The sequence below is a fragment of the Myxine glutinosa genome, chromosome 2 (genome assembly GCF_964187855.1).
Source record: "Myxine glutinosa chromosome 2, kmMyxGlut1.1, whole genome shotgun sequence".
Classification (NCBI taxonomy): Eukaryota; Metazoa; Chordata; class Myxini; order Myxiniformes; family Myxinidae; genus Myxine; species Myxine glutinosa.
Genome location: NC_136262.1, coordinates 141,542,211 through 141,568,726, shown reverse-complemented (window position 1 = coordinate 141,568,726; position 26,516 = coordinate 141,542,211). Strand labels below are relative to the sequence as shown.

At 50.4% G+C, this 26,516-nt stretch overlaps 1 protein-coding gene across 1 annotated transcript in view; it reads left to right on the top strand.

Moving 5' to 3' along the window:
* Positions 1-5,183: 5,183 nt before the first annotated feature.
* LOC137421199 (uncharacterized) overlaps positions 5,184-26,516 on the top strand; it is a 93,593-nt gene continuing 72,260 nt past the window's right edge. The window contains exons 1-3 of the mRNA XM_068106997.2: positions 5,184-5,236; positions 5,492-5,589; positions 6,064-6,184. Coding sequence (XP_067963098.1) covers positions 6,082-6,184 — 103 coding nt within the window. The 5' untranslated portion in view covers positions 5,184-5,236; positions 5,492-5,589; positions 6,064-6,081. The remainder of the gene's footprint in view (positions 5,237-5,491; positions 5,590-6,063; positions 6,185-26,516) is intronic.

Genomic DNA, 26,516 nt, shown 5'->3' with positions numbered 1-26,516 from the left:
TTTCCCCTTGTTGTCCGACTTATGTGCAGATTTTTCAACACCCTCGTTCACCCCCCCCCCCCCCGCGTCTCCTCGTACCCCCACCCCTGCCACTCCCCTTGTGCCCCCCACCTCCTGTCCTCCCAGTGTGCCCCACCCCCTATACATTCCCTTGTGCCTCTCACCTGTCCTCCCAGTGAGCCCCACCCCTCTATTCCCCTTGTGCTTCTACACCCGTTGCCCTTCCCATTGTCCCCCCCCCCCCCCCCCAGCACCTTGATCTCACTCTCACTTCTACTCTGATGTTGGTGTTATCGCCCCCCCCCCCCTCTCTAATCTATTTTGTTCCCTTTCATGAGCCTCAATCAGGTTGTAGCGGCTGCCGCTGGGGTTACACAATCGCCTTGCACCTATCAAGGACGCGGAGCGATCACCAGGCCGGGCTCGTCCAGGACGCCCGGGCAGGCCCGCGCTCGACTTGCCAGGCCTCGGTCGGGACGCCCGGGCAGGCTCGCCCTCGGCTTGCCAGGCCGCAGCCGGCCCGCGGGGCCACGCCCCCTGGCGCCAGGCCTGGGCAAACCCCCTGGCGGAATAGATATATATTGCCGACCGTAAAACGTTTTTCCCAGAGTGCCTGAGTGTTTGATTCTAATAAAGCAGCTCAGATGAATTCAAGCTTTTTGTCGCGTCCATTCTTTCGATCGACGTGGGAGCCACAGCTCCTTCATTGGTGACCTATCGACATGGACATGGCAGTCGCCCTTAAACTGCCTACCTTCTGGGAGGCTCACGCGGCGGTTTGGTTCGCACAAGCGGAGTCCCTGTTCGCCCTGCGAGGCATCACGGCGGACGACACCCGCTTCCACCACGTGGTCGCTGCGCTCGGTTCAGCCACCGCAGCCCGCGCCCTGAGCCTCCTCGAGAGACCGCCAGCCGCGGACAAATACGGCGCGATTAAGAAGCTTCTCCTCGATGCTTTCGCCCTCCCAGCGGCGGAACGCGCACGGCGCCTGCTCGATTTGCCGGAGCTCGGCGACACGCGCCCTTCCGAGCGAATGGACTACATGCTTTCGCTGCTCGGCGAGCACTCTCCGGCATTCCTGTTCCGGGAGCTGTTCCTCCGTCAGCTGCCTAACCCGGTACGCCTCGCCCTGGCAAGCACGACGATCACAGATCCCCGGGCCCTTGCCAGAGAAGCCGACAAAATCTCCGCCGCGGGACAGCGCATCGCAGCGGCGACATGGGACCCGCCGCCGCCTGATGCACCATCCATGGCGCCCGAGCACCCGGCGCGTTCGACGGCCGAACTGCCGACGCAATTGGCGGCCGCTATACCGAGCCGACCACGTTCAGCACGACGTCCGAAGCCTCCACCCGACCAAGCGTGGTGTTCCTATCATGCCAGGTTCGGACAGAAGGCCCGGACATGCCGACCCCCGTGCACCTTCGGCGGGTCGGGAAACGGCCAGGCCGGCGTTCATTACCTGCCATGAACGCCGGCCACAGTCACACGGGCAACTTACTGTTCATCACGGATAAAGCGTCCGGACGGCGCTTCCTGTGCGACACCGGCGCCCAAGTGAGCGTCATGCCCGCCTCTGACCAGGACAGGCAATCCGCGGTTTGCGGCCCCTCCTTGGTTGCGGCCAACGGATCGACTATCCGCACCTTCGGCCCGCGCAACGTCACCCTCTGCTTCGGCGGCCAACGCTTCGCTTGGACGTTTGTAACCGCCAACGTGCCCATGGCTCTGCTCGGCGCCGACTTCCTCTGCGCACACGGACTGCTGGTGGACGTCCAACGGCGTCGTTTAATCAACGCTGAAACCTTCAGCTCCCTGGTATGCACATTGAGCAGCTCCGCGCCGACCGAGCTGGCATGCACCGTCCCGGCGGCGAACGAGTTTGCTCGCCTGCTCGCGGAGTTCCCGGCCCTCACGCGGCCGACGTTTTCGGCCGTCGCAGTACGGCATGGGATCGAGCACCACATACCAACCACGGGCCCGCCGGTCTACGCCAGGGCCCGCCGCCTCGACCCAGCCAAGCTTGCCGTTGCGAAGGCCGAATTCGACGCGTTGGAGCACCTCGGCATCGTGCGGCGCTCCGATAGCGCGTGGGCCTCGCCACTGCACATCGTGCCAAAGCCGGGGGGTGGATGGCGCCCGTGTGGCGACTACCGCCGTCTTAATGACGCTACAACACCCGACAGGTACCCGATCCCGCATATCCAAGACTTCTCCGCCCGTCTGGCGGGACGGGTCATTTTTTCAAAAATTGATCTCATACGGGGATATCACCAGGTACCTGTCAGGGCGGCCGACGTCCCTAAAACGGCAGTCATCACGCCGTTCGGCTTATTCGAGTTCTTGCGGATGCCGTTTGGTCTCAAGAACGCGGCTCAGGCGTTCCAGCGCTTGATGGACGGCGTGCTGCGTGACCTGCCGTTCCTTTTCGTTTACCTGGACGACATCCTCGTCGCCAGCACGTCCCGGGCCGAGCACCTCCTCCACCTCCGAACACTGTTCGGGCGCCTCAGCGAGCACGGCCTCATCGTCAACCCGGCCAAATGCCACTTCGGCACGACGGCCGTTGATTTTTTGGGCCACCACATCACCAAGAACGGGGCTGTGCCGCTGCCAACCAAGGTCGAGGCCATCACCACTTTCCCGCGTCCCCGCACCATAAAGGCCCTGCAGGAATTCCTGGGAATGGTGAATTTTTATCACCGCTTCGTGCCCCGCGCTGCTCAACTCATGCGGCCCCTCTACGAAGCCCTCCGGGGCAAGCCGGCCAAGCACGACATCGCCTGGTCCGCAGCAATGGATGCGGCCTTCCAAAGCTCAAAGCGGGCCCTCGCCGACGCAACACTGCTCGCTCACCCGGTGCTCAACGCTCCCATCGCCCTCACCACGGATGCCTCCGACTACGCGGTGGGCGCCGTACATGAGCAATGGGTGAACGGGGTTTGGCAGCCACTCGCTTTTTTCAGCCGGCAGCTCCGGCCGAACGAGCTCAAATACAGCACGTTTGACCGGGAGCTCCTCGGTCTACACCTGGCCGTCCGCCATTTCCGCCACCTCCTGGAGGGCCGACCTTTCACGGCGTTCGTCGACCACAAGCCGTTGGTTTACGCCATGGCCAAGGTCACGGAGCCATGGTCGGCCCGCCAACAGCGCCACCTCTCCGCCGTGTCGGAGTTTACCACGGACATCCGGCACGTCGCCGGCAAAAACAACGCCGTGGCCGACTGTCTTTCCCGGGCCAGCGCGAACGCGGTCCACCTGGGCGTGGATTTTGCGCTCATGGCGGCGGACCAAACCACCGACACCACGGTGCAAGCCCTCCGGGCGGCGGACACGGGCCTCCGCCTGGCCGACATCCCCTGCGCGGACACTGTCCTGCTCTGCGACGTCTCCCAAGGCCGGCCTCGCCCCATCGTGCCCGTCACCTGGCAACGCCGCATCTTCGCCTCCCTCCACGGCCTTTCCCACCCGGGCCGGAAAGCTTCCCAGAAGCTGGTGTCGGCGCGTTTCGTCTGGCACGGCCTTCGTCGGGACGTCCGCGATTGGACCAGCGCCTGCACCGCCTGCCAACGGGCCAAGGTCCACCGACACACCCAGGCCCCGCTGGCACCTTTCACCGTGCCCGAACGACGTTTCGACCACGTCAACGTGGATCTGGTGGGCCCCCTTCCCCCATCACGAGGGTTCACACACCTGCTCACCATGGTGGACAGGACCACCAGGTGGCCGGAGGCCGTTCCCCTCGTCTCCACCACCACCGCCGACGTGGCGCAGGCCTTCATCGCCACCTGGGTCGCCCGCTTCGGCGCACCGGCGGACATCTCGTCAGACCGCGGACCACAGTTCACCTCCGAGCTGTGGGGCGCGGTCGCCCGCAACCTGGGGGTCAAGCTCCACCGTACTACGGCCTACCACCCCCAAGCAAACGGGTTGTGCGAGCGATTCCACCGCTCCATGAAGGCCGCGCTCATGGCCGGCCTTCAAGACGGCGGTTGGGCCGACCGGCTGCCGTGGGTCCTTTTGGGCCTTCGCACGGCCCCCAAGGAGGACCTCCAGGCATCCACCGCCGAGCTGGTCTATGGCCAGGTGCTACGCGTCCCGGGCGAATTCGTGCCCGACGCTACCAGCCCCTGGTCCGCAGCTCGCCAGCGCTCGGACCTCCAGGAGGCCGCCCGACGGTTTGCCCCCGTGCCGACATCCCACCACGGTGACCCCCAGTCCTACGTCCCCCCAGCACTCCGCACCGCGGAGTATGTTTTTGTGCGTCACGACGCACATCGGCGGCCACTCCAGCCGCCGTACGACGGGCCCTTCCGGGTGCTGCGACGGGACGACAAGTCGTTCGTCATCGACATCGGCGGCAGGTCGGACCGGATTGCAGTGGACCGCCTCAAGCCGGCGCACGTGGACGTCGACCACCCACCACGGGTGGCCCTCCCGCCGCGGCGAGGCCGCCCCCCGTCCACGGTGCCCCCCACTCGACCGCCCACCACCTCACCGGACCCCCTCCCACGACCCACCAGGGGTCGCTTCGGCCGGGTCATCAGGACCCCCCTCAAGTTGACCCTGTCGGTGCAAGTCGATTCTGGGGGGACGTGTGTAGCGGCTGCCGCTGGGGTTACACAATCGCCTTGCACCTATCAAGGACGCGGAGCGATCACCAGGCCGGGCTCGTCCAGGACGCCCGGGCAGGCCCGCGCTCGACTTGCCAGGCCTCGGTCGGGACGCCCGGGCAGGCTCGCCCTCGGCTTGCCAGGCCGCAGCCGGCCCGCGGGGCCACGCCCCCTGGCGCCAGGCCTGGGCAAACCCCCTGGCGGAATAGATATATATTGCCGACCGTAAAACGTTTTTCCCAGAGTGCCTGAGTGTTTGATTCTAATAAAGCAGCTCAGATGAATTCAAGCTTTTTGTCGCGTCCATTCTTTCGATCGACGTGGGAGCCACAGCTCCTTCAAGGTATTCAAAAAAAGGTCTGTCCACATTTTAATGAAAAAATAAATAAAGGTGTGGACAGGTAAGTTTATATTAGTAACGTTTAAATGTCGTTTTGCTGATTTCTATTTCATATTAAAATCTCCATGAATGAACAATTTTGTTCTTTGAGACGTTAAAAGAAGAAAACGTGAAGGTATTTACATGGAAGTGACGTTTATTTGAAGTGTACCAGAAGAAGAAGAAGATCATCACAGGTATGAATAAATTTGCGTGACGGCACGAATTCCGGTATGCTGTGAGGTAAGTTTGTGAAGGTGTTTTAATGTTTCTTCAACTTGTACCTTTATTTGTTACTTTGTGAAACTATAATAATGTTTGTTAAATAATGTTTATATTTGATAATACCGGTACCTTTCAGCGAGTTTATTTATACAGGAACGTCTCGATCTAATGATAATAATCATCTATATATAAAGTACGCTACTGTATTACCTTTACACATTTACCTTGCCTTTCACGGCCGTTTGTTTGGTTCTCTTTTCTCCGTCCGTTCAGGTCTAATTGGCGGAAACTAATGACGTCATTCGAAATTGAACATCTCACTGGGTCAAGACTGCTGCGGAACTCATCTGTGTGGTGCTCTCGGCTACAGTGTACGAAGTCACACTCACCTGTATTGTACTGTCACTTCCTGTGTATGACGGCACACTCACCTGTATTGATTATACTGTCTGCTACTGTGTACGACGCACTCACCTGTATTATACGGTCACCTACTGTGTATGACGGCACACTCACCTGTATTGATTATACTGTCTGCTACTGTGTACGACGCACTCACCTGTATTATACGGTCACATACTGTGTATGACGGCACACTCACCTGTATTGTAATTTACTGTGTATAATCACTTCCACACCCGCCCCCCCTCCCCCCCCTCCCTCTCTCTGCTGTTGCTTGTCATGTTACATCCTGATCCATTCAGTGTACTTGTACTCGCTCTTCCATGAGCCTCGACGATGTAAACAAAAACAAAAAAATCCACCCTGATATTTTATGATGCTGTTTTGATATTCTTTAAATTCCAAAATATTATCCTGTTCTACTTTCTCACCTTGGATCATAGTTTATTCGACATGATGAAATGTTCGACATGATGAAATACATCGTCCTCATCCTAACTATGGTAACACGGTTGGCTGTTGGCAAAGGAGAGGAGGCCTGTAATGGGACGATAAAGAATGTGGGTGAGTTCACCCCCCCCCCCCCCCACCACTCGACCCCTCCTCCCCTGTCCATCCTATCTTTCTCATTCCCCCCCTACCCCCCCCATCTTTCACTCCCCTCCCCCCCCATTTCTCCCTCTCCATCCCTTTCCCTCTCTCCCCTTCTCCCCCATGCAGTTTTTCAATACACCAATCGGTCTGCACCTCCAAGGGCACTTTATTTGAAGCACACCTTCTTCAGAGACAATTGGTCGTCAACCATTTTGTTGTTTTTTTATTATTATTATTTTTTCATAATGAGAAACCATTTTGCAACCACAAACGGGTTTGATTACATTTTGTGTGCTGATTTACCTGGTATTTCTCCACCCTACCTCCCTTGGGCTAATTGACATCTTTACCCTTGGCAGGTTTACAAATTTGATCCATGAATATAAAGTTTAATGGTGGAGTATTATTATCAGCATTGCGGTTTATTTACCTATTTCATTAACTGGAAGTACCTAGTTCTCTTTGGGAGCAGCCTGGAGTGTGGCAGAGGTTGGGAATTATATATATATTTTTTGCAATACCTGATAACCCAAGTCTGCAGCAAGGGTCATTAAACCACTTGTCCTGTGGCATGTGCAGGCCAAAAACACAAGTAATCTCCCTCTGACTCAGAGGGGACGGGGGTTGCGTGCATGATTGCGTTGGTAGTGCCCCTGAATCTGGGCACGACAAACGAGTATGCAAAATTTGGTGGAGATCGGCCTTGCCCCAGCCCTGTTTTTTTTTTTTTAATGTTTTTTTCAGATGTGCACGCACACAAATTATTATTTTTATTTTTCTTGTATACAAGATCGAGGCTCGTTTAAGAGCTAGCACATTAAAGACATATTAGCATATAAAACACAAAAACATAAAAACATAAACGGACACATAAAACAATAAGGGGAGGGGGAGACAAGATGGGGAGAGAGAGAGGGAAGCACACAAGCACAACAGCAGAGAACAGGGACATCGGGAGATCTGTTCGAAGGGAGAGCGCTGGGGGGGGGGGGGGTGGGGGGGGGGGGGGGGAGAGACACAAAACCATACATACATACATACATACACACACATATACATACATACACACACACACATACACACATATATACATACACACATACTGTTATGGATTCGTCACTTCCGTTGTGGTTTGCATCCACTGTAAATATTTCTGATTCCATATACTATTATTGCTTTCAAAAGGTTTATTGTCCATGAGCTGTTTTCAAAATGTAAAAAAGTTAATGTTAAAAGAAACAGGAAACCGGATCGGGAACCGGAGGACGAAGAGAAAGAAAGGGCGGAGCAAGAGAGTCGGACAAGAAGGAGCCGAGCTATTTGCGGTCTGGAGCGAACGTTGGCGAACAACAGTCACTAGCGAACTTTCGGGTTTCCCAGGGAAGGGATTCCTACGACAGAGTGGTTAGCGCTGTGACAGATTAACCTGCGTGTCAGGTTTTGCGATCGATTCAGGAGAGAATCATCGCCGTGCCGTGCGCCACGAGACCGAGTCGTCGGCCATTTTGACTCGTGCAGGACTTGTGCTTCGCTCGCGGTTTCGTCTCTTTCCGACCATTTTCACCGCATGCAGACGTTGATCTGGGTGGGGCGTGTGTGACGTGGCTTTTTGAAGGTTACTTCGTCCATACCCGAGGGTGTGATCTCTGTCGCCTGTACGGCGCCTTTGGATTTCCCAGGCGCCCTGAGGGCGCCTTTGTACAGCTTCGGTGGTGACTTGGTTCTTGCCATCCGCATGGGATTCTGGTCTCGATTGGACATCGTTCTGGCGATCGCTGGAGCGAATCAACTTCATCTTGAAGCCGGGAATAAGAGACATTGGGGAATGTTCGTGTTTCACTCACTTGGAGCACAGCGAGTTATATATTACGAGACTGATGGTACCATCATAGGACATATTGATTGTACTTTTGAATACAATTGTTGTTGTACTGTTATTCTTGTGTGATCTTAATACAATATTTGTTTGTGAGTAACAATTGGGGTGGCTTCTCTGTTGATCTTTGACACACAGAATAACACATTTTTCTGCCGTGACTCCTCTCGGGGCTCGGAGGTACACCATGACCAGGGGGTCGGGGAGGAGCACGTAACAATACATACACACATATACATACACACACATATACATACACACACATGTACATACACACACACATGTACATACACACACATATACACAGATACATACACACAAACACATACATGCACACACATGTACATACATACACATATACATACACATACATACATATACACACACATATACACACATATACATGCACATACACACATATATACACAGATACATACACACACATACACATACATGGATACATACACACACATACATAGATACATACACACACACATACACAGATACATACATATACACATACATACATACACATACATACATACATACATACATACACATACACGTACATACACGTACATACACATACACGTACATACACGTACATACACATACACGTACATACACACACACGTACATACACACACACGTACATACACACACATATGTACATACACACACACATGTACATATGCACACACACACACACACACACACACACACACACACACACGTACATACACACACATTTACACACACACACACACATGTACATACACACACACATGTACATACACACACACATGTACATACACACACACATGTACATACACACACACATGTACACACACACACACACATGTACATACACACATGTACATACACACATGTACATATGCACACACACACACACACATGTACATACACACACATGTACATACTCACACACACACACACACACACACACACACACACACACACACATATATATATATATATATACACACACACGCAGAATGGCCACAAAGTCCCTGTGCATGCAGTTAGAATTTAGTTAGACTTTATCTGTATGCCCCCTCCATTCTCCGCCAATTTGAGTTTTTCTCCATGTTCTTCTGGACATTTTCTTTCATGTTGAGGGCTGGAGGTCATAAAAGCAGCCCCTGACCGCTGTTTTGAGGTCTTCAACTGTTGTTAGGTGGAGAAGGGAAATTTCCTCTTTCACAATGCCCCAAAGTGAGTTGTCACGTGTTGTTAAGTCCGGACCTTGAGGAGGCCACACTATCTCAGATCCACGTCCAATCCATCGTCCACTGAATTTGTCATCAAGATATTCTCTAACTGTGAGAGCATAATGTTCTGGTGCACCATCTTGTTGCAGGACAGCTGTTGCCTCGAAACTTCTCACGCATGTACATATTCATCCCCTTCGCTCCCACCTCTTGTTCATATGGGTGTTGTACCGTCCACCAAACAGTGATGACTCCATCTACATCTCGCTGTCTGATAATATGGACCAACTTCTATCTACTCATCCCAACTCTCTCTTCCTCATATGTGGTGATTTCAATTGTCACCATGCCAGTTGGCTGGGGGTGGGTACCTCTCTCACCAGCCATGGCTTCTCAGCAAAGGACTTCTGCGACTCACTGGGACTGACACAATCTGTCAATTTCCCGACCCGGATCTCAGTCAACGGAGCATCTTCTCTTCTGGACTTGGTTATGTCTAACTTCCCTGAAAATGGCTGCTGCTCTTTTTCTGCTCCAATCGGATCATCTGATCATGTCCTTGTTAAAGTCGACATCTCTCTGACCATTCTCAGGGAGCCTGCTCAGCATCGACGAGTCTGGCATTTCACTCAGGCCAACTGGCACGGTCTTCAAGCAGCCATCAATCATCTGGACTGGTCTCCAATCTCTACCACCTCTGACATCAACTCATCCTGGGAATTCTTCCACAGTAAATTGCTCTCTCTCATGCACAGATTTATCCCATCTCGTCTTCAGTTGTCATACCCTTCCTCCCGTCCATGGTACACGGAATCTTGTGGTGAGGCTGTTGCCCAGAAACAATTTGCCTTCGTCTCCTGGAAAGCAAAAGCCAACGGAAGGAAATCTCATTTCCTTTCACAAAGCCCGAAACAAGTGTGTGTCCACCCTCAGGAGAGCCAGGAAACAATATCTCTCCGTTCTCAAGACCGACCTCTCTTATCTGTCTCCCTCTTCCAAATCCTGGTGGCGTCTGGTCAAATCTGTTTCTGGTGTTTGTTCCCCCTCCATCCCCTCCCTTACCTCAAACGGCTACACAGCTGACTCCGCACGTGAAAAAGCTGAATGCCTCAACTCCGTGTTTGCCTCTAAATCTTGTGTCCCAAACCAATCCCTCTCTGTACCCACCATACCCAGTCTTACCCAGCTGCTCCTGGACTCTGTGTCCTTTCCTCCTGACAAGGTGGAAAAGTTTCTGTCAACCCTCGACTCTGATTCTGCAACTGGACCTGACGGCATCAGCCCACGGGTCATAAAATCCTGTTCTTCCGCTCTTTCACTCCCTCTCTCTGTTCTCTTCACCCTCTCTTTTGCTCAAGGTCAACTGCCGTCTGCTTGGAAATCAGCCAACATCACCGCTTTGCACAAAAAAGGTGCAAAAACAGATCCTAGCAACTACAGGACCAATCAGCCTTCTCCCAATTATCAGCAAAGTCATGGAATCCATCATTGCTTCGGAAATGAAATCTTTCCTCTTCTCCAATGGCTTGATCTCTGATCATCAATTTGGTTTCAGACCAGGTTACTCTACTCTGGACATGCTGCTTCTGCTGTCTCAACAATGGATGGAGGTCCTCAATGCCAAACAGGAAATTAGAGCTGTCTCCCTCGACATATCACGTGCCTTCGATACGGTCTGGCACCCCGTTCTGCTCACCAAACACTCCTCCATTAGTATCCATGGAAATCTCCACGCATGGCTGGCGGACTTCCTCTCTAGTCGTCGTCAACGTGTGGCCCTGAATGGGTTTCTCTCATCTCCTCTTCCTGTTCAGGCTGGAGTTCCCCAAGGCAGTGTTCTGGGCCCTGTGCCTTTTCTGGTCTTCATCAATGATCTCTCTGACTCTCTTGAAAATCCTCTCTATCTCTTTGCTGCTGACTCCACTCTATGCCGCTCCATTCCTCATCCCTCAGATCGGCAGTCTTCAGCCTCCTCACACTGCAGACCTGAACAAAATCAGACTGGGCAAACAAGTGGAACATGTCTTTCAATCCTGACAAATCTCACACTCTTACGATGTCTCTCCGAAAAGACTGACTGGACAACCCTCCCATCTACTTTCTGAATAATCCTCTCCAAGAAGTTCTGTCACTCAAGCTTTTGGGTCTCACTATCTGCCATGATCTTTCCTGGGAAAACCACATTTCCAAGCTGGCCTCCAAAGCCAGTCGCCGACTGGGCATCCTCCGTCATGCGATGTCCTTCCTTGGCACACCTGAGCTCCTCACCACATACAAGGCTTTCATCCGCAGCTCAATGGAGTACTGCTCTCCCCTCTGGGCTGGTGCTCCTGCCTCACACCTAGCTCGTCTTCACGCTGTTGAAACCAAAGCGTTCAAAATCATTGGAATCTCCCGCGATGACGCTATCTCCGAGGGCCTTTCACTTAACCACCGCAGGCAGGTTGGTGGTCTTTCCGTCTTCTACCGACTCGTCTCCGGCCTTGCTCCCCCAGCTCTCTCTGGGCTCTGTCCCCCAAATATTCCTGCAGCTCGCACAAGATCTGCCTGCAACCCTCTTATGGTTAAACTGCCAAAATCAAGACTCTCTGCTCACCTTCACTCCTTCATTCCTTCATTCCTCTTTTCTCCCGCCTCTGGAACAAACTCCCTCACTCTCTTCAATCCCACTCCTCCCTCCAGGTCTTTAAAACGGCTGTTCACCACCATCTCTTATCTTCCCCAATCCAAAACCTTGATCTTTTCTACCCCCGCTAATTTCACCCCAAATCCACTTTTTTGAGGTGACTTTTGACTTCTTTCCTGGAAGTCCTTGGTGTCCTTGCGTTTTATACCTATCCTGCCTCCCCCCAGGCCCTCTCCCTCCAAAAACATCTCCCGATGTCCCTGCTCTCAAATGTTGTTTGTGTGCTTCCTCCCCTTCTCTCCCCATCTTGTCGACCGCTCCCCTTTTTATATACTTTGTTTGCTTGTTTGTTTGATTTGTTTGTTTGATAAGTGTTAGCTCTTTCATGAGCCTCGACTCTGTACAAAAAAAACAACAAAAAAAACAAACAAACACAGTTGAACAAACCACGTCTGAAGCAAGTTCAAATAAGCAGTGTGATTGACAATTGTATCGAAAAAATATGGCCCTATCAAGTGATCTGACATTTCTGCCCAAATCACATGAGGAGGATGCTGTTAAATTTCCTCATAAAAATGAGGATTTTCTTTGCACCAAAAATAAACATTCCTGGATCGATTGCTGAGGTAAATAGCACACTCATCCGAAAGAAGTACGCTTCATCTTCATTTAATGGTGGGAAATCGCTACAGAAGAGCCTTGCTCTAAATCAAGTCAAATCAAGGACACTCCCTTTTGAAAAAGCCTTCTTCTTCCATGCCCTCACCATGTCGCGCGTAGGAGCTGGCTTATCGAACCTCTGCGAAAATCTTGTCCACCCAAACACCTTTGGGCGGTCGTGAACCCAAACACAAGTAATCAGTCTCTCTTCTATCGTGTACTCACTGGTGTCCGTCATGCTGAAGCCATACCTGGAAAACAAATAAAACAAACATGTAACAGAGAACACACTATTATGCAAAGGGACTTTGTGGCCACTCTTGTACACACACATATACAGTCACGTAAAAAAGTAAGAACACCCCATGTAAAGTTTTGACTTTTTCAACAAATTTCAACATACAGCTATTTGATCTTCATTTCAACAATATTGAGAGATAAAGGTGATATAATATAACAAATATCATGAAACATTTACATATTGTAGTCCATTGTATCATTTAAATAAACATAAATGCAAATTTCGCATGTGGAAAAAGTAAGTACACCCCTACATTTATCATTCCTTCAAATACCTAAAATTAGAATCAGGTGCACCAGCTCAGGTGCAAATGAATAGAACATCGTTAGAGAGGATCTTGGAGGAACCTGTCTTATTTAAACCTCACATTTAGTTTGGTTTGCTCTTTGTTGTTGAAGTGTGCGGCGTCACCATGTCTAGATCAAAAGAGCTCTGAGGCCTTCAGAAAGAAGGTTATAGATGCCGACGAATCTGGGAAGGGATTTAAAAAGATCTCCAAACAATTTGAAATCAATAATTCGACTGTCTGGAAGATCATCTACAAGTGGAGAATATTCCAAACAACTGCCAACTTGTTCAGGCCAGGCCGCCCCAGCAAGTTCAGCCCGAGAGCAGACCGCAAGATGGTGAAAGAAGTCTCTAAGAACCCCAGAATGTCATCACGTGACCAACAGGTAGCTCTTGCCACTGTTGATGTCAAAGTGCACGAGTCTACCATTAGAAAGAGGCTGCACAAATTTGATCTACATGGGAGGTGTGCCTGGAGGAAACCTTTGCTGTCCACAAAGAACATCAGGGCAAGACTAAAGTTTGCCAATGAACACCTTGGCAAAGACCAGCACTTCTGGAACAATGTGCTCTGGAAAGATGATTCAAAGGTAGAGCTATTTGGCTACAGTACCAGAAGACATGTTTGGCGAAAACCAAAGACAGCATTTGACCACAATAATCTGATACCAACTGTAAAGCATGGTGATGGAAATATTATGGTTTGGGGCAGCTTTGCTGCATCAGGGCCTGGGCAGCTCACCATCATAGAATCCACTGTGAATTCTTCATTGTACCAGAGGGTGCTTGAGGATAATGTGAGGCCATCTGTCGGAAAGTTGAAGCTCAACCGGAGGTGGACCTTGCAACATGACAATGACCCTAAACATACCAGTAAATCCACCAAGGAATGGCTGAAAAGAAAGAAATGGAGGGTTCTGGAATGGCCAAGTCAAAGCCCGGGTCTAAATCCCATCGAGATGTTGTGGGGGATTTGAAACGAGATGTGCATGCAAGAAACCCCTCAAATATCACACAGCTGAAATAATTCTGCATGGAGGAGTGGGCAAAAATGTATCCCAGTTGATGTCAGAGACTGGTAGACAGTTATAAGAAACGCCTACTTGAGGTTATTTCTGCAAAGGGGGCAATAACTCCTATTGGAGCCAAGGGTGTACATACTTATTCCACATGCGAAATTTGCATTATGTTTATTTAAATTATACAATGGACTACAAAATGTAAATGTTTCATGACATTTGTTATATTATATCACCTTTATCTATCAATATTTTTGAAATGAAGATCAAATAGCTATGTTGAAATATGTTGAAAGTCAAAACTTTACATTGGGTGTACTTACTTTTTCACGTGACTGTATACATGTGTGTATATATATATATGTATATGTATATATATATATATGTATATGTATATATATATGTATATATATATATATATATATATATATATGTATATGTATATATGTATTATATATATATGTATATGTATATATATATATATATATATATATATATATATATATATATATATATGTATATATGTATATATATATGTATATATATATATATATATATATGTATATATGTATATATATATGTATATATATATATATATATATATATGTATATATATATATATATATGTATATATGTATATATATATATATATATATGTATATATATATATATATATATGTATATATATATATATATATGTATATATGTATATATGTATATATATGTATATATGTAAATATATGTATATATGTATATATGTATATATGTATATATATGTATACTATATGTATATATATGTATATATGTATATATATATGTATATATGTATATATGTATGTATATATGTATGTATATATGTATATATATATGTATATATGTATATATGTATGTATATATGTATGTATATATGTATGTATATATGTATATATATATGTATGTATATATGTATGTATATATGTATATATATATATATATTGTTACGGACCTCGGATAAGGATGTTGATTTGCCGAGCGGATGGCACCCCGGCCGAACAGTTACCCCGACTAACCCGATTCCCGAACGTTGGCCGGATCGCGCCACAGATATTCAATATGGAAAAGACAAAAGCGACACGGATGGGAAGAAGAAGAAGAAGACAAAAATAGGGAATACAAATATAATTTATTTACTATTTACAACCAAAAGTAACCAAGGAAGAAGGAAAGATAAGAAAATAATTTACAGAAGATATTAGAGACACAGTGCAACGCTAGCTTACCTACAGTCTTAATTAACCCAGGGACAGAACAAACAAGGACAGACTCACGCGGGGAATAATGATAGGAATCGCAGGAGGTGGATGGCTGGAGGGGGAGGAAGGTTCAGCTGGACCCGCAGCACGGTCGGGTCGGGGATTAGCAGCCGCCGCCCTTTATTGATCAGCTCGTTTAACAGCCGCCGTTCCTTCGCGGCCCTGCTCAAGAACTGCCATCAAGGCCCCACGCTGCTGTGGCTGCTGCTGTTGTTGCTGCTGTTGTTGTTGCTGCTGCTGCTGCTGCTGCTGCTGTGTGGACGTCGCGTGCTTTTTCCAGGACTCATCTGAGGTGGGGGTGTCTTCTGCGGGTTATATATGCCACGCCCCTGAACCTTCGCGAACCTCCTTGATGTTTCTCTCCACACCCTCCAAGTCCAACCCCTGGTTCGTGGTTGGTTGAGTGGGGCTGACTCACTCCTCCCCTCTATGACGAGGTGGAGACACGCCTTTCTTCCCCGACCCGAACACATGTTCAATGGTGGTTTTGGGGCGAAATCAACAACCACAGCTGTAGCAAACCTGGCAAACTGCCCAGTGCAGTTGGCAATGGAGGCTTGGAGGGGATGTAGCTGGCAATTGAGGCTTTGGGAGTGGGAATGGGGAATGAAGGGGAATCTATCTTATTTCACTTGGTGCAATGGAGTGTTATCTTAATGGAAGACATGGCCTTACCCTAATACACATAATAAGGAAATAAGCTACTGAACAGGGATATTACGGTGTCCTTCATGTCTGCTTTATGGAACTAACTATGGGAACGCCCTTTGACCTTTATACAACCACAAACGGAAGGAGGAGGGGCGATATTTTCAACAACCTTTTACAACAACAATAAAAAAACAAACCATTCTCATATCCACAACACTGCACCCTCCTCCTCTTAGGCACGTCCCGGGCCTACAACTTTAACTTTTAGTGTGGCACGTAGGTGTAGTTCCCTCTACATTTAACCTGACCCTGAGTGCGACAGTTTAAAAACATAAATAAATATGTCCGGCTGCTCCATTGCACCCTACCTAACAGACTCACGCCCACAGCTAACCGAATTGCGGAATGGTCTTCAAACTATACATTGACGGTGGGGAGCATTATTTACAATGACGTTACTTTATTTACAAAACGCAACCCAGGACCTGTGATTGTTCTTTCTGGGGGGGAGACAGTCTGCTCTGCATCAATGCACCATGAAAGCACCCAAAACGCACCAACACACCCTCAAGCACCAATCGGTGCACAGTCATCACTGGTCATCAATAAAAATAAACCAACAACCCCTAACCCCGCTGGTGGTCTCTTGCTCTTCGGCTCCCTCTGCTGGCTATTACTATTTTCCTGATGTTGTCATCTTCTTTGCTGGCGGCCTATTTGCACGATTAAAATGCACCCAACGTGTCCATTTTTATTTTCTTTATTTATGGCCCACAGGGCCGACTAGTGTGGTTCACCTGTGGGGCATCGGTGCCCTGTGATCAAGGTCCGCCAGCAAGATTTCGGGCCTTCATGGCCGGTTCCAGCAGAGGGGCCATGCCCCAACCCATGGGGTCCATAAGTGGTGCTCAGCCACAGACATGTGGTCCATAATGTGGTGCATCGATGCTGGTTCTGGGAGTTCCGGGCGCACAATGGCGGACTCACGCACGCTCCCCTCGGCGCCCAGTGGCGCACAGGTCCTCATGTGGAAGACAAAGGGTGGAAGACAGATGAGCGAGGGGTAAGGTCTCAAGGGTACACATCAAACAAGGCAATGCAAGGTGAAGTGCGTACGGAGAGCGAAGTGAGAAAGCTCGTCCCTACCGTACGTCACCCCCCCTGTCACCTACACTACCCTTGCCCTTACCCCATATTTACAAAAATCTACACATTTACAAATTCGTTGCTAATGTCACGTCTTCCCCATATTTCCCTTATACCCAATTCGTCTCCACAATCCCTCTAACCAAAATTTGCCATCACCCAATTCATCATCAATCCTCATAAGGAGGAAGAGATGGAACAACAAAGCACAATGTCACACCCACGTCATGATGCATCTCACAATCCAAACATTTGCATCATAAAAACAACAAAACATGGCATGGTGTGGAGGTACGTCATCCCAGGTGAGTAGATGTAGATGGTGCGAGCAGATTCTTAATCCTAACTATCCTCTAAATGACTAACACACTTTACACTACCCGGGGTCTTTCCCTGCCAAACCATTGACAATCTTACTCTATGTGGTTTTAAAAAACCAATTCCCATTGACCAAACTGTGGTGCTTTTCAATGTGGGGTCTCACTCCCCCGATTCATCTCCCGGTGCCCTTGCACAATTTCCGGGCTGGGTCGTGTAGCTCTCCCAGCAGGTCTACCCACCTGCACACCTCCACCACTGCAGTTGCCACCCGAGCTTACCTAGCTCCTCACCCTAACCTATCTAATTGGGGAAGGCCCCTCCTGGCTCTGTCACCCCTCGGTGCCCTCTGGCACTGGGCTACCCGGGTCCGTCCTCCGGATCCTCGGGCCCCATCCACAACAACTCTACCGGCTCCCAGAGCCCACCTGCGGCCTCACCTGGCCGACAACCTCACAGTGGTGGAGTGCCCAAACCAACTACACACACTAACAGGCTACACGCCCAGCCATTTCCACAACACTAATGCACCCATCCAAATACCATTCTTTCACCCGCACCACAGATTCCAATATCCAACCATAATTTACCTATACCCTCTACCTAACATTTACACTACCCTCCCCGGGTATTCGTGATGGGGGTCCATCCTTCCCCCATTCACACCTTCACACCATCCACTCCACTCCATAGTTTCCACCATACTCACTCCATGACCATCCATTCCAATACTCCATACCATTTATTCCATACAACCATTCTCCATACACCTGTCGTTGCACACCTGTGCAATCACACCTGGTGCCACCTGCACCCTCCTTCCTTCCTGGACCATTTGGTCAACACAACACACATCACCATCACTCCCTCATACACTGCTCCATCCACCTGTCCAGTTGCACACCTGTGCAATCACACCTTTTAACCATACACACGGCATCATCTAATCTACCTGTTGCCCTGCTAACTTAGTGCTCCCCGTCTTCCCTTTAAACTAAGCACATACCACGTCATTATCATCCAAACTAATCTACCTGCGTCCCCACTACAGGTATCATTGTCACTACCTAATCTTAACATTACCTATTGTCATCTTCTCTAGATCCCTATCATTATCCTAACCCTCCTGGGCTAGTTTTCACTGCCAACCCCATAAGACTAGTGCTCCTTTGCCCCCGCTGTGAGAGATGGCAGAGTTGCCATCCCACCACATTGGGCATCTTCCACTCCCCCCCCCCCCCCCCCCCCAGTCCTCTGATGCTACGAGCCACCGTCGCAAGAGGTACTGGGTCCTGCCTCGGCATCTGGAGCCGAGGCGATCCATGAGGGCGCCTGCTCGCCGGCAGAAGGTCTTATCCGGTCGGCATGGACGATCCGAGGGAGGGCCCGTGGCCCCATTTTGATCTTAACGACCACGTCACAGGCTTGCGACAGGACGACTCCCGGGCCTTGCCAGGGGGGGGGGGGGGGGTGAGTTTTGGGCACCTGCCCTTCCGCCTCCGGGGATTAAAGAACCAAATCTTCATCCCCGGAGCGTATTGACTCCCCTGGCTCCGGTCGTCGTACCTGCGCTTCATCTTGGCCCCCGCCAGATGGAGCTGGCGGCGGGCGAAGGCATGGACCCGCTCCATGCCTTCCTCCAAGTGACGTGCGTAACCCTCCCTCGGCGGTGTATCCATGGTGTCTGGCACGGGACCGCATAGCAAGTCGGCGGGAGCCCGTAACTCCCGCCCATACATAAGCAACACTGGACTGCATGTGGTGGCCCCGTGCTGGCTGGTTCGGTAGGCCATTAACAAGTATGGGAGATGTTCGTCCCAGTCATCCTGACGGGTGGTGGTGAACAATGCCAGTTGTTGGATCAATGTTCGATTGAACCTTTCCACCATCCCGTCAGATTGTGGCCGCAAGGGCGTGGTTCTGGTTTTCCGAATTGACAGGAGTCTGCACACATCTTTTAATAATTGGCTCTCAAAATTTCGTCCCTGATCGGTGTGCAGCTCCTGGGGAATCCCGTGCCGACATACAAATCCTTCCACGAAGGCCTGTGCTACCACCCCGGCTTCTTGGTTGGGGAGGGCATAGGCCTCCGGCCACTTGGTGAAATAGTCCATTACAACGAGGATATACTTATTACCCTGGCGGGTGCGGGGCAGCGGTCCTAGTATATCCATAGCCACCCGCTCAAGGGGGGCCCCCACCTGGTGTAATTGAAGGGGGGCCCTCATCCTCCGTACTGGTCCCTTTTTGGCAGAACAGGCATCGCATCTCCGACACCAGTCCTGTATGTCGCGCCCCATATTCACCCAATAGAACCTCCGGCGGACCCGAGATGTTGTCTTTGTCCTGCCCAAATGGCCGCCAGAGCGGGTACCATGCACCTGTTGCAATATGACGTTCTTAAATTTGTCAGGGACTATCACCAGCCAGGAAGTTCTATCAGAGGGAGCCTCCACCCACTTGCGATATAAGATGTTGCCTTTCAATTCCAGGGTCTGCCACTGAGCCCAATACGCCTTTGTTTGCGCCCCGAGGGAGGTGACCTCTTCCCACTTTGGTCTTTGCCCCAATTTGACCCATTGGAAAACCGGCCCCAGAACAGGATCCTCCTGCTGGGCCGTGCTCCAAGCCAACTCTCCAAATTCCTCGTCCGCGGTTAGTGGCAAAATTGGCCCTCTCACCCGGGTTGCCCGGACGACGAGAATCGGGGCAGAATCGCCCAATTGCTCCCTCTCCTCGTGTCTCGCACAAAATTTGCAGTTTTCTCCCAGACAACGACGCCGAGAGAGTGCGTCTGCATTACCATGGGCCTTCCCGGCCCTATGGGTCACATCAAAATCGTACTGCTGCAACTTTTCCAACCACCTTGCAATTTGGCCCTCCGGTTCCTTGAACCGAAGGAGCCATTGCAAGGAGGAATGGTCAGTTCGAACTGAAAATTTCCGTCCGTACGGGTACGGGTGGAAATGGTTCATGGCAGCCAGCATAGCCAATAACTCTTTGCGAGTAACACAATAATTTCGCTCGGGCCTACTTAAGGCCCAACTATAATAACCAATCACTCTATCCACGCCCTCCTGTGTCTGAGACAAAACTGCGCCCAATCCTTCCTGGCTCGCATCCGTGTCCAGGGTAAATGTCCCGTCACTAGTGGGGTAAGCTAGAAGGGGTGCGGATGTTAGACACCCCTTCAATTTTTGGAAGGCCTCGTGGCACTCCCGTGTCCAATTAAATCGCGTCCCCTTCTCCGTAAGCCGGTGGAGGGGACGGGCCAACTCCGCAAATTTCGCCACAAAACGCCGGTAGTAGGAGCAGAGTCCCAAAAATCCCCGCACCTCTTTGATGGTACGTGGTGCGGGCCACTTCTCCACCGCTTTAATTTTGTCTGGGTCCGTTTTTACCCCCCGATTATTGCAGTGTTCTTTTCCACTTGGTCCACGAGTTCCTTTTGCCCCACTGTCAGCTGTTCTACTCCCCACGTCAGACCCTCTATTCCCCCCTGTAACCTAGCCGTATTATTCCTCACCTCTTTCTCCATACGCTTCTCACCTCGCTTTACCTCCTCGCGTACCCCCGAGACCTCCTCGCTTAACCTCCTCGCGTATCCCCGAGACCTCCTCGCTTACACCTCGTCGTATCTCCTCCTTCATCTCCTCCATCTCCTCCATCTCTTTTGTAGATGCCACCCTCATCTGTCCCAATTCATCCCTCTGAGCATCCAATTTACCTTCTCACCCGATTTTCACCTCCTCTATCTGGTTCCCCATCCGTTTGATTTCCCGGGCGGATTGCTCCCCTACTTCCCGCAATTTGTCGCCCATTGTGTTTTCTAACCCCCTTAACCCATTTTTCACCCCCTCTATCTGATTCTCCTTGGCAGCCATTCTATTTTCCACCCCTGTTAACCCATTTTTCACCCCTTTTATCCCGTTGTCTAACACCTCAAATTTACTGTCCAACCCCTTAAAATTATTGTCTATCTTCCCAATTTGGGCACTGGTACCCCTCGCTTCGTCCCTCATTGCCCCCATTTGGTCCCCCATCCTATCCATTTTTGCATTCAGTTGGGTCAAGAATAATCTGAGGTCAAACCCGGTTTGCCCAGCGTCCCCAGCCGCCACCGCGGGCTCACCCTCCGCGGCGCCGCCATTTTGGGGCCCTCCAACCACGTGCGTGAGGGCGCCATTTTGCGCGCCTGAAACCTCCTCAACCACCTCCTCATTGTTCTCCTCCATTTCCTCCCTCTGATCCTGGGTTACCCCTAACCCCTCTTCTAGCTCCCCCACCGGCATCCCGTCGCCTTGACCAGCCATGGCGCGACTTTCAAATTTATGATTTAAAAAACTAAATCTTGGCCGCTCCAAATTTTGACCAAATCTTTTCTAGATTTTTTTTAAAATTTGGTTCGGGCCTCGTATCTCACTCCCTTGGAGGCGTGGGTTCGAATCCCACTCCTGACACCAATTGTTACGGACCGCGGATAAGGATGTTGATTTGCCGAGCGGATGGCACCGCGGCCGAACAGTTACCCCGACTAACCCGATTCCCGAACGTTGGCCGGATCGCGCCACAGATATTCAATATGGAAAAGACAAAAGCGACACGGATGGGAAGAAGAAGAAGAAGACAAAAATAGGGAATACGAATATAATTTATTTACTATTTACAACCAAAAGTAACCAAGGAAGAAGGAAAGATAAGAAAATAATTTACAGAAGATATTAGAGACACAGTGCAACGCTAGCTTACCTTCAGTCTTAATTAACCCAGGGACAGAACAAACAAGGACAGACTCACGTGGGGAATGATGATAGGAATCGCAGGAGGTGGATGGCTGGAGGGAGGGGGAGGAAGGTTCAGCTGGACCCGCAGCACGGTCGGGTCGGGGATTAGCAGCCGCCGCCCTTTATCGATCAGCTCGTTTAACAGCCGCCGTTCCTTCGCGGCCCTGCTCAAGAACTGCCGTCAAGGCCCCACGCTGCTGTGGCTGAAGCTGCTGTTGTTGCTGCTGTGGCTGCTGCTGTTGTTGCTGCTGTGGCTGCTGCTGTGTGGACGTCGCGTGCTTTTTCCAGGACTCATCTGAGGTGGGGGCGTCTTCTGCGGGTTATATATGCCACGCCCCTGAACCTTCGCGAACCTCCTTGATGTTTCTCCCCACACCCTCTCCAAGTCCAACCCCTGGTTCATGGTTGGTTGAGTGGGGCTGACTCACTCCTCCCCTCTATGACAAGGTGGAGACACGCCTTTCTTCCCCGACCCGAGCACATGTTCAATGGTGGTTTTGGGGCGAAATCAACAACCACAGCTGTAGCAAACCTGGCAAACTGCCCAGTGCAGTTGGCAATGGAGGCTTGGAGGGGATGTAGCTGGCAATTGAGGCTTTGGGAGTGGGAATGGGGAATGAAGGGGAATCTATCTTATTTCACTTGGTGCAATGGAGTGTCATCTTAATGGAAGACAAGGCCTTACCCTAATACACATAATAAGGAAATAAGCTACTGAACAGGGATATTAGGGTGTCCTTCATGTATGCTTTATGGAACTAACTACGGGAACGCCCTTTTTTTTCCTTTTCTTTTTTTTGTATACAAGATCGAGGCTTCTGAAAGAGCGAACATTTATCACACAGAAAGACAAACCGACAAACCAACACATAACTGACAAACCGACACATAGAACAAATAACATCGGGAGCGGTAGACAAGATGGGGAGAGAGGGGGAAGGACACAAACACAACATTTTAGAGCAGGAACCGAGAGACATGGAGACATCGAGAGATCTGTGGGAGGGAGAGGGCTTTGGGGGGGAGGCATGGGAAAGGGGGTGGGAGAGGCATAAAACATATGGACACTGCCAGGACTACCAGGAAAGAAGTTGGAATTACAAACAAGGTGGATCTGGGGTGAATTAGTGGGGGTAGAAAAGATCAAGGTTTTGGATGGGGGAAGATAAGAGATGGTGGTGAACAGCTGTTTTAAAGACCTGGAGGGAGGAGTGGGATTGAAGGGAGTGTGGGAGTTTGTTCCAGAGGCGGGAGAAAAGAGGAATGAAGGAGTGAAGGTGAGCAGAGAGCCGAGATTTCGGCAGTTTAACCATCAGAGGCTTGCTGGCAGATCTTGTGCGACCTGTAGGAATATTTGGGGGACAGAGCACAGAGAGAGCTGGGGGAGCAAGGCCGGAGAGGAGTCGGTAGAAGACGGAAAGACCACCAACCTGCCTGCGGTGAGTGAGTGAGAGGCCCTTGGAGTTAGCTTCATCACGGGAGATTCCAATGATTCTGAATGCTTTGCTTTCAACAGCGTGAAGACGAGCTAGGTGTGAGGCAGGAGCACCAGCCCAGAGGGGAGAGCAGTATTCCATTGAGCTGCGGATGAAAGCCTTGTACGTGGTGAGGAGCTCAGGTGTGCCAAGGAAGGACTTCGCACGACGGAGGATGCCCAGTCGGCGACTGGCTTTGCAGGCCAGCTTGGAAATGTGGTTTTCCCAAGAAAGATCATGGCAGATAGTGAGACCCAAAAGCTTCAGCGACAGAACTTCTTGGAGAGGATTGTTGAGAAAGTAGATGGGAGGGTTGTCCAGTCGATCTTTTCGGAGAGACATCGTAAGAGTGTGAGATTTGTCAGGATTGAAAGACATGTTCCACTTGTTTGACCAGTCTGTGATTTTGTCCAGGTCTTCAGAGAGTGAGGAGGCTGCAGACTGCCGATCTGAGGGAAGAGGAATGGAGCGGCAGAGAGTGGAGTCATCAGCAAAGAGATAGAGAGGATTTTCCAGAGAGTCGGAGAGATCATTGATAAAGACCAGAAAAAGCACAGGGCCCAGCACACTGCCTTGGGGAACTCCAGCCTGAACAGGAAGGGGAGATGAGAGAAATCCATTCAGGGCCACACGTTGACTACGACCAGAGAGGAAGTCCGCAAACCATGCATGGAGATTTCCATGGATACCATAGGAGTAGAGTTTGGTGAGCAGAGCTGGGTGCCAGACCGTATCGAAGGCACGTGATATGTCGAGGGAGACAGCTCTGATTTCCTGTTTGGCATTGAGGACCTCCATCCATTGTTGAGACAGGAGAAGCAGCATGTCCAGAGTAGAGTGACCTGGTCTGAATCCAAATTGATGATCAGAGATCAAGCCATTGGAGAAGAGGAAAGATTTCATATCCGAAGCAATGATGGATTCCATGACTTTGCTGATAATTGGGAGCAGGCTGATTGGTCTGTAGTTAAAAGGATCTGTTTTTGCACCTTTTTTGTGTAAAGCGGTAATGTTTGCTGATTTCCAGGATGCTGGCAGATGACCTTGAGCAAAAGATAGGGTGAAAAGAACAGAGAGAGGGTGAGATAGAGCGGCAGAGCAGGATTTTAGGACCTGTGGGCTGATGCCGTCTGGTCCAGTTGCAGAATCAGAGTCGAGGTTAGACAAAAACTCCTCCACCTTGTCAGGAGAGAAGGACACAGAGTCCAGGAGCAGTTGGGTTCGACTGGGAAAGGTGGGAACAGAGAGAGATGGGTTTGGGACTAAAGTTTTTGAGGCAAACACAGAGTTGAGGCATTCGGCTTTGTCACGTGCGATGTCAACTGTGTGGCCATTTGAGGTAAGGGAGGGGATGGAGGGGGAACAAACACCAGAAACGGATTTGACCAGACGCCACCAGGATTTGGAGGAAGGAGACAGGTTTGAGAGTTCGTTCTTGAGTGAGGAGAGATGGTGCTTCCTGGCACTCCTGAGGGTAGACACACACTTGTTCCGAGCTTGGTGGAAGGAACTGAGATTGCCTTCAGTTGGATTAGCCTTCCAAGAGGCAAAGGCAAGTTGTTTCAGGGCAACTGCCTCACCACAAGATTCGGTGTACCATGGACGGGAGGAAGGGTAAGACAACTGAAGACGAGATGGGATAAATCTGTGCATGAGAGAGATCAGTTTGCTTTGGAAGAATTCCCAGGAAGAATTGATGTCAGAGGCAGTGGAGATGGGAGACCAATCCAGACGATTGATGGCTGCTTGAAGCCCGTCCCAGTCGGCCTGAGTGAAATGCCAGACTCTTCGACGCTGAGGAGGCTCTCTGAGAATGGCGAGAGAGATGTCCACTTTGACAAGCACATGATCAGAAGAACCGATTGGAGCAGAAGAAGAGCAGCAGACATTAGCAGGGAAGTTTGTCATAACCAAATCTAGAAGAGAAGAAACTCCATTGGCTGAGATCCGGGTCGGGAAATTGACAGATTGTGTCAATCCCAGTGAGTCACAGAAGTCCTTTGCTGAGGTTCCATGACTGGTGAGAGAGGAACCCACACCCAACCAGGTGGCATGATGACAGTTGAAGTCACCACATATGAGGAAGAGATAGTTGGGATGAGTGGATAGAAGTTGGTCCATGTTGTCAGAGAGTGAAATGTAAATTGAGTCATCACTGTTTGGGGGACGGTACAGAACACATATGAACAAAAGGTGGGAGCGGAGAGGAACCCGTAGCCAGAGGTACTCCTGGGGGTGAGGAGGAGAGAGGGCAGTGCAAGGAGAATGAGGAAGAGAGCTTTTGATAAAGATAGCCACCCCACCACCAGGACGAGGCTCAGGTCTATCATACCGGAAGAGGGAGTAACCAGGAAGAGATATTGAGGAATCAGAGACATCTTGAAGGAGGAAAGTCTCTGTTAAGCAGATCAAGTCTGGATTGTCAGAAGCAACCTGTATGGAGAGATCAGTCAGGTTTGAGCGAAGGCCCCGGATGTTTGAGGTCCATACCGTTAAAGAAGAGAGAGGGGGAGCATCGGGTACAGGACAGGGGAGGGGAGGAGTAGGGTAAGATGAAGGATGAGAGGGGGAGGTAGGGAGAGCAGTTGATAGTGTGTCAGAGATTACAGAAGAGTTCCAAAAAAGGGAAGGATG